At 36.4% G+C, this 9,325-nt stretch overlaps 1 protein-coding gene across 1 annotated transcript in view; it reads right to left on the bottom strand.

The window, feature by feature from the left end:
• Positions 1-9,325, bottom strand: part of FIG4 (FIG4 phosphoinositide 5-phosphatase) — a 106,089-nt gene that overhangs the window by 85,243 nt on the left and 11,521 nt on the right. The window contains exons 2-3 of the mRNA XM_012651133.1: positions 7,241-7,339; positions 5,869-5,992 (exon numbers count right to left, since the gene is read on the bottom strand). Coding sequence (XP_012506587.1) covers positions 5,869-5,992; positions 7,241-7,339 — 223 coding nt within the window. The remainder of the gene's footprint in view (positions 1-5,868; positions 5,993-7,240; positions 7,340-9,325) is intronic.

Raw genomic sequence — 9,325 nt, 5'->3', positions numbered from 1 at the left:
AAAACAAAGGAAAACATTAAAGGTTTCTGGAAATTCCCCTGAGGGCATACAAAAAGTAGAGAAACATTTATTCAAGAAAATCTATTGAATGTTGGTAAGAACAGCAAGTCTGTGGCAAATGTGTGTGCATCCCTTCCACACCCCTCTCCCAGTTCAGTGTGACAGGATATGTACTCTGGGCAGGTGCAGCCAGGATGACAGGCTTCCTCCTCTCTCCCCAATGCCCAGTCTAGGATCACAGTTTCTGCTCAGGAGGGGCAGGCCACCAGCATTCCTCATGCCTTCAAACACTGTGGTACAGAAGCTGTATTCTAGGGAAGTAAGCACAGCTGAGGCCTGGGCTCCTTCCTTCCACCCAGTCCCAACTCATAGGGTGGAGGCTCTACCCCAGGCATGGCAGGCTAAGAATACTAGGTCCCATACACCCTCCCCCAGCTCACTCATAGGGCAAGTTAGATACAGCCATATAAAACTGACTTCTCGTAAGAAGCAATGAAAGCCAGAAGGCAGCTGGATGACATATTCAAAATACTGAAAGAAAAGATAGCAGTCAACCAAGAGTCTTTGATCTAGCATAACTATCTTTCAAAACTTTCTTGCACACACATTCTCTCTCTCTCTCTCTCAATATCTCCCCCTCCCCCAGAGTGTTATATTCTATAAAGTCTAAGTTAGGTTCCTGGTGCTATGAATTTTTGCTCTATAATTGGCAAATACCTATTATCTATGTCTTGTTATTCTCAGCTGACAAAAAAGAAAAATACTAATTGACTATATTAACATAAATGAGCTGAAATCCTTAATGGAAAGGTGCCTCAAAGATTTTATGAGCCATGCTACTGAGAAAAAAAATGTTACTAAAACAACGAAAAATACTTAGAGATACACAAAGCACAAACTGCTTTTTAAAAATGTTCATTTAGGCCCCTTTCCCCACTAGAGACTAGCCAAAAATTCCCTTACTAAAGCTAAAGGACATAGGCAAAGAAAGGAAGCAGAAAAAGCTTATGATAACCTCATTAAATGCAAGTTAGGAAGTAGCTATCAGAAGCAAAAAACCAAAACAAACAAAAAACCTCAAAGAGAGCATCTAATTGGGTTTAATAAATATTTACAAAATAAATTAGTTTTCCGTTATTCTTGCTATATATTTATCTTTATGCAAAAATTCTCAGTAATAATTTATCTCAACCTGCATTCCAACTGAATTTAATTTTATATTTTTTGCTCCAGCCTATTTACATTCTATTAATATGTTTTCCTTCATAATTTGCATGAGTCTATTGTAAATACACTGTACCAAAGAGACTTTTTTTCCAGCACAAATGCCATCAGTGTATTTTCCTCTTCCTTTTTACTAGCAATTGGAAATGCCTCTCTTTTTAAAAAGATTGCTGTCAGATACAGCCCACAATTAGAGGCTTCAGTTTGGCACAGACATCAACCAAGAGTCAGCCTGTTCACCACAATAACATACTGAAAACCAGGACAAGTCTTCATATTATGTACTTCCAACCCCAGGCCAATTTCGCTGAGTACTTTCCAGAAGATTACTGTCATCACGCAAAAGTGATTTCTCTCTCTCCAAAGAAGGCTGTGTCATTTAAGAGGGATGTCAAGCAAAGTATATATAAAGGGGCAGTATGAAAGGATGGAGTGATGTGGCTTTCTGGTGGCTGGATAGGACCCCCACCAGCCCACTAACAGGAAAGAATGCAATACCTGTTTGGGAGGTCACCATGTCAGCCACCTATTATCTTGAAAGCCTTCAATGAGAACAACACTCCAACAGAGAAGTATGAAAAATTTCCACAAGGTAACTACTGCCTTTGCACAACAAAGCTCTCTGGAATCAAAGTCACATCCTCTAGTATGAAGTCATACTGCTCTGTAACTAACTAGTCTGAGGCTCACACTTTGTTGTTGTTCTCATTGTTATCTTGGATCTTCAACCTACCTGTAAGGGTGCTGTTTTAAATGCAGCTTATTCCATCACTTAGTCTATCACAATGACACTTCTTATTTTACCACTCCCCTCCAATATATGAGCAGCTGAAACAGTGTCATCTGACAGGTGACATAGGCAGAGAAAAAGGACATACACCAAAAGGGGCTGGGATAGTCACAGAAATGAGAGTAGTATGGATGACAGGCCACAGGGGCCCCAGGACCAAATACAATGACTTTGCGATGGATGCTCATGCTCCCATCCAGTGGGTCCCCAAACTTCCTGCTGGCTGTCAAATAACAATAGAGCAGGTCAGGAATTGGCAAGGTAGCTATAGGACTGGATCAACTCATGTTTACAGCTAAGAAAACCCTCTAGGTCAGTGATACTCAAAATATGATCTGGGGACCAGTGTTGGTCCATCAGCTTTCAGTACCAGCCCATGAGAAGACAAGAAAACAAACTGAGAGTTAAGGTTTAAAGACTCTGGAAAAATTCAAGATTGCCACATTTGTCTGCATGATCGATGCACTTGCCTTGTACAGGACATAGACTAATTTGGGTATTACTGAACTTGTGTTTTGAGTCACATATGGTATTGGTCTGTAACATATTAGAGGGAAAAACTGATCCTTTACCACAGGTAGTTGAGGACTGCTTTAGATTCTTATAGAGTTGGACTAAACCATGATAACAGCCCAAAACATTCCCACAAAGATATCATGCACAAATTAGGCATGTTGAAAAAGTTAGCAGAGAAAATATTTTAGCCACAGAATAGAAGACAACCATTCTAGACATTTCACACATGTATCAATATTATTTTGACAACTAGACTGTCCATTTTTCAAAGATAAGTATTTTGTGTTTTACAATTTTAATAGCCATCATTATTCCTATGATAGTACTAGAAAAATCATAGACTTTCATTAACTCCTTGTTTTCTCTTCACTGATTCTAACCTTTATTTACATGGCTGAACCAAAATACATAAAACGCATTTCCACAGAAATACTATTAATAAATGTTTATTTAGTACTGATTGTGTCACTTTATGTGATTAGTCTTTTCAGTGATTTACCATCCAAGACTGGTCTCAAACCTCAGAGGCCTTCAACTACAAGAGATAGAGCTAAGAATGGTTACCTTTAAGAGAAACATGGAGACACCTTCAGCCCTTACCCAGAGTTTATTAACTAATACTTGGGTGTAAAATAAATATCTGGTTACAAACTTGGTTATCAATTGATTCAAATAAAGCTTCTGGTTTTACAAGCTTGGTTATCTATAGATTAAAAATGAGGCAAGGAGTATTGCTAAAAGTAAACATGTCAAGAATAATGAAAAGTGATCAAAGTACCATAAAAACAAAATAGTACAGCAGCCAAGGGGCCACTTAATGTAAAAGCAAACAACCCAATACAACTCCAGAATACATAAGGGAAGTTATTTTTAAACACAGTTCAATAACTAATCTTTACTTTGTTTCACTTAATCATCAAGGAAGTTTCAATTTTGAATAATAAACCCTGGCTAATGAGGCATTCAATATTACATACACCTTAGGAAATTTCCATCAAAAAAGTTGTAATAAAGTATCAGCATTTAAAGGAATAAATGTAAACTACTATTATTTAGATTAGAACCTACTATAATATTTTCTTTCAAGTTTTTTTTCTTAAATTTAAAATAGAAGCAGGATTTAAAGTGGAATATGGAATTTATAGAATGTAATCACTTTTAGCAATATTCCTTGCCTCATTTTTGATCTATAGATAACCAAGCTTGTAAAACAGAAGCGTTATTTGAATCAATTGATGAACAAGTTTGTAACCAGATATTTATTTTACACCCAAGTATTAGTTAATAAACTCTGGGTAAGGGCTGAAGGTGTCTCCATGTTTCTCACATGACATATACATACATACACATGCCCACAAACACTTATCCATTCAACATGTAACTTCAGGAACCTTGTCTAGACTGAGAAGAAGGCATATAAAAGGAGCCAGGCCTGAGGAAAAGAAACAAATCTTTCCATACCACTCTTTACCTTCCCTGGCACCTACCTAACACACAAAAATGGTCCTCCTATGAGAGCACACTAAGAAAAACAAACTCCAAATATGGCAGAATATAATCAAAGTTTCAACAAATATAGACTTACAAAATAGAAAGTGCTAATCAGAAAACCTAATGTAAGAATTTGAAACCACATAGTATAGTCAAGTCCATATTAATTTTGCTAATATCCATAGAAACTATTTACTCAATATTACATACAGTCCTGTAGGTTTATGAAACACAGAGATAATTTTGTAAATGTTTGGGGGCAAAAAGACTCAAAATAAGATTCTGGCAGCAGAGGTGCTGAGATATAACTGCCCTCAGCTTTGTCTTCCAAGGCCCAAGCAATCTAGACTCGTCCAACATTCCAGCACCCCAGGATATCTTTGAGTCTATGCCTCTACTGTCACCCTTACTGGAGTTCCCTCCTTTCTTCCCTACATTTATCTATACTTTGTTCCTCTTTCAGGGTCCAGCTCAAGTCTCATCTACTATAGGAAATCTTTCCTGGCCATTCCAAGTCCAAGTAATCTACCTCTTATGAGAGCCCCAACACCATTTAACTTATACTGCATAGCTTGGCTCTTAAGTATAATCTTGGAGATGTTTCATGTGTGTTGGTTTTTGTCCTCTGTCCCCAATCAGGGACAAACTCACAGAAAAGACAGCTTTATTGACTCACCACAATGAGGAATTGATGCACAGCAAAAGAACTATAGAGCATCTCACTGAAGTAAAGGCGTTATTAAAGGATTGGGGGAAGAGTGGAGTTAAGGTATAATTTAAATGAAGAGGCTTCAACCAAAGCAGGACTGTATTTAAAGAGATCAATATCAAGTCTGGACGATGAAGTAGACCAAGGATCCTGTTTCCTTGAAAACAATAAAATTAGCAAACTGTGGAATATTGTGTCCAGAAACCCCTTGCCTGAAGCACTGCACCTAAATTGTAAATCGAAGCTGCTTCTCTTTGTCACAGTGACTTAGGTTGCCCAGCTAAGAGTGGGATGGTTTACTTCATAATTTCAAATAGCAAAGTTTCTGACAATTTGTGATTTTAGAGAACAAGTTTCTCAGTCAGTAAAAAGAGCAGTAATCAGGCCGGGCACAGTGGCTCACGCCTGTAATCCTAGCACTCTGAGAGGCTGAGGCGGGCGGATTGTTTGAGCTCAGGAGTTCGAAACCAGCCTGAGCAAGAGCGAGACCCCATCTCTACTAAAAATAGAAAGAAATTAATCGGACAACTAAAAATATATAGAAAAAATTAGCCGGGCATGGTGGCACATGCCTGTAGTCCCAGCTATTCGGGAGGCTGAGGCAGAAGGATTGCTTGAGCCCAGGAGTTTGAGGTTGCTGTGAGCTAGGATGACGCCATAGCACTCTAGCCCGGGCAACACAGTGAGACTCTGTCTCAAAAAAAAAAAAAAAGAGCAGTAGTCATCCAAAGAAAGGGGTTATAACATTTTACAACTGTAGCCTGTTCTTGGGAGAAATTCCTGTTAATTTGTTTTATTGTATCTGTTATTCCAACTGGCGAACAGCAGGGCAGATGTTTACAGTCCGAGCTAATTTTTACTTTTTCATTCTTCAATAAGCCAGACAGCAGACTCCTCAATGGCTAAAAACATTTTTATATTTGTTCATGTCCTACATAAAACTGAGCAGTGCTGAGCACATAAGCAGATGCCATATAAATATGCTGTTTGGCATCTGATTGATGGGTAATGAAGTTTGAAACAACCAAAGCCACAAACAATGGGACGTAATTATAAAGCTATATAGCCTTATAAACTCTTCTTAAGTAGTCTATGTAGGGGAAAAAAAAAAGCAGTAAGAGGGAAGCAGATTTCTTACCTACAACACCAAAAGCTGAAACAGCTCGAAATAATCCGGAGGATCCTTTCTGTCCCATCTTTGTTCTATTTCCTAGATCCAAACGGCCAAGAAGTTCCCTCACTTCTTGTTGAGTATATACATGCTAAAAATAAGCATATTTCAGCTGTCAGGTTGTGCTTACTCTTTAGATTATTATTTACTCCTGAAAATTAAAAGTTGCCTACAAAAATCATTAGCTATTTCATAGAGAAGTATATAATAGCACACAACTGAGCTACAATTTTTAAAATCCAACAAGTTCTTTATCATTAGCAGTTAAGGTTGGTTATTGGATCATGTTGCTATGCTAAAAGATTGTGTCCAAACTGTATACTCTGAACCAGAGATTCAGAGATTTAAGAAATCCACAGACAAATTTCAAGAAGTATGTGAATACCTTAAATCAATAGCAAAATTTGGAGTATATGTACATTTTTATGAGAAGGCCCACAGCTTTTCTTAGCTTCTCAAAGGACTCCCTGATCAACCACTCCCACCCCTAAACAAAGCCAAGAACTATTATATTAATAAAAACTCCCAGATAGGTGGTGGGGAGGTGAGGGAAGGATGGACTCCTAGGAATAGTATGGGAAATCATAACAAAGAATTTACCTAAAATTATTATAATACAGAAAATAGTTCTGCAAAAAGCTAAGGGAAAATGGGTTCCAAAATGCAGCTACTAACATACTTGAGAAACCAGGAATCTACATGAATTCAGAAATATCCACAGACAGGAACTTCAATATAAGAAGTAAGTTAAGTTCTCTCATTTGACAAAGTTAAAATTAACTGTACAACACCACCATATTGTACTCAACTTCTGACTAACAGCTTCATGTTTGTGTGCCACGTGTATTAAGCCTTTGTATTCCTGACTCTGAATAATACATCTCGATAAGAACAGCTTAACATTTCTTTAGTATATAGCAAGTCATCAGAAGAGGTCTTTGGAGGTGATTTTTAACATAACAAAAAGTCTATAGCATAGAAGTCTTCATATTAAAGCACAGTAATAGATAATCTCTTTGGTAGATGCAATATTAAGTTACATTGAATCCTTAAAATGTCAACTCTTTATGAAAATATATTCATTATCTTTTCCAAAGAATGTGTTTTCAAAACCAAATGAAAATGAGGGGCAAAGTATAATTCTGGCATACTTCTTGACATCAGTAATTTCTAGAAACCAGACTGGAGATTCAAATTCTAGCCAACCAAGAAAAATAATTAATTTTTAGATGCATGATAAAAAAATTAATATATCACTAGAAACTATAAGAGTATCTCATATCCTTTAAACAACAGGTATGAAAGTTTCTGTTTGTAGTCAGATTTGGAAGATACTTACCCTATCATCAATTATGACCAAATCTTTCGGTTCTGTTCTATCAATTTTCAAGACACGATATTTCGTCTCTGCATGATTGCTCCCAACTAGAAAGTATCTCTGTAAATAAAAAGAAATGTCACTAGTTTCTTAAGGCATTTTGCTCTATACACTTCTTATAACCACTTCAATTTTTGAAATTAAATACATTAATAAAGTCAGGTTACTTTTTAAAGAACTATTTCTGTTAAGTGGCAGATTAAAGAAAGGCTGACTCCAAAAGGTCAATTTTAAAATTGAAATATTCCTAGTGGTTTCATGATAAGGATCAGTGTGATGTCTGAAATGTGCCCAGTAGCCATGTCAGATGAATTTAATTATATTATAAAATTAGAGATTAAACTAAGTGATCAGAGACTGATTTTTAAGCTTTGTCAGGAAGAAATTCTGGTAAGAACTAGAAAGCTCAACATATAATTAGGAATGCTTAGACAATTATTGCTATTAAAATACTGACAGTTTATCAAATAAATCTTTATAAATTTTCAATAGAAGTCCGAAAATGACTTTAATATAGCAACTATAACAACCTACCCCAAAGTCCTATAAAAGATAAAATAGTTGTACTTTCTCAAATGGCCTCTTAAGCTACAAGAAATAATTAATATTCTTTTTTTACTTGGAGCATTATGCCTGAACACAATAACATCGGCCTTCTTAAATGAATACTGAGAATAAAATGAATAACAAAAATGTAGGAAAATAATAACTTTATATTTAAATAAAATGGTTTTAAGAAAAACTAAATGAGGTGAATTATTTTTAAACTACATTTAAGAAAATAAGTACAATTCAATTAGCAAAATCAAAGATATTTTTCTTCAAAAATGTCCTTTAAAAAGTGACACTTTTTCAACATTGCAAAAGTTGAGAAGACATTACCACAATGAACTGGCACTATTTACCACTGGTCATATGAGGTATAGCTACACAAAGCAATTAAATAATAAGACTTTCTAGATTAATAGCCAAACTGAAGTATGGAAACCGTAGAAAATTAGGGCAGGAAAGATTAATATGGTTTACTATAGATGCTGAAACTGTCAGAAGAGTCAGGTTTAGAATTGAGCCTTCAAGAATGAGTAAGATTTTTAAAAGTAAGATATTACTATATATCAGAATAGAAGCACTTGGTTATACTATTTTAACTCTAAATGCTAGAAATAGATGGGGTTTTTACTATTATTATTATTACATATATATCTATTTATAAAGGTCTGATGTACTTATAGGTTATGAAGAACAAAACTAAAAGATGATGGGTTAGCTTGGGATCAAGAAGAAGGTTAAGCAAAAAACTCAATCCCTTATCTCCTAGGAGAGGTATAGTCTGGATGACAACCAGTTATAATGAGGTGGAAATAAAGTGATCATAATAAAAATTAGTCAACCAAGTTGGGACATCCAGTGACAGGACTCAATGTACTGGGGGCATAGCTAGAAGGGCAGGGAAAGAGAGAGGGAGGAAGTCAAAGATGATCTCAGCCAGGCTTCAGCTAATTTCTGTCCCTGAGACCCTACCCACTACCGAGAGGAGAGAGGATAACCAACCTAATAAAACTAACTTAAGAAGAATGACTTGTAAACTATACGTGCTTAACTACACTAACTTAAGAAGAATGGCTTGTAAACTATACAGCAGAAAAGAGAGACACCTTATCTAGGACTTGGAAAACAGCTCCCAGGGGAAGAAGCTTGGTGCCTTTGTTAGAGGAACAAGGTTAAGACCACAACACAGTGAATACAGTGCTCAACACAAAGAAGACACTCAATGAGTGTTAGTTCCTTTTCTCTCCTTTACTTTTTAAGATGTCAGCAAGTCTGTGCCATTGTATTTGAGGAAAAAGACAAAAAACAGGGGAAAAAAGATAGCGGCCCATAGCAAGGAAAGCACGCACAGGACCAGAATGGACCCAGACTGGGAGAATGCACCAATCTGTTAGTAATCTGTGTTTGTCCTTGGGAGAGAAGAGCATGCAAATTAACAACCATGAATACCGTGTTACAACAGAAGCATGAACTGGACAAGAACACAGGAAAGGTGGC

The sequence above is a fragment of the Propithecus coquereli genome, unplaced genomic scaffold (assembly GCF_000956105.1).
Source record: "Propithecus coquereli isolate 6110/MARCELLA unplaced genomic scaffold, Pcoq_1.0 Scaffold35, whole genome shotgun sequence".
NCBI lineage: Eukaryota > Metazoa > Chordata > Mammalia > Primates > Indriidae > Propithecus > Propithecus coquereli.
The sequence above is the reverse complement of the archived record's forward strand: the minus strand, read 5'-3'. Positions and strand labels throughout refer to the sequence as shown.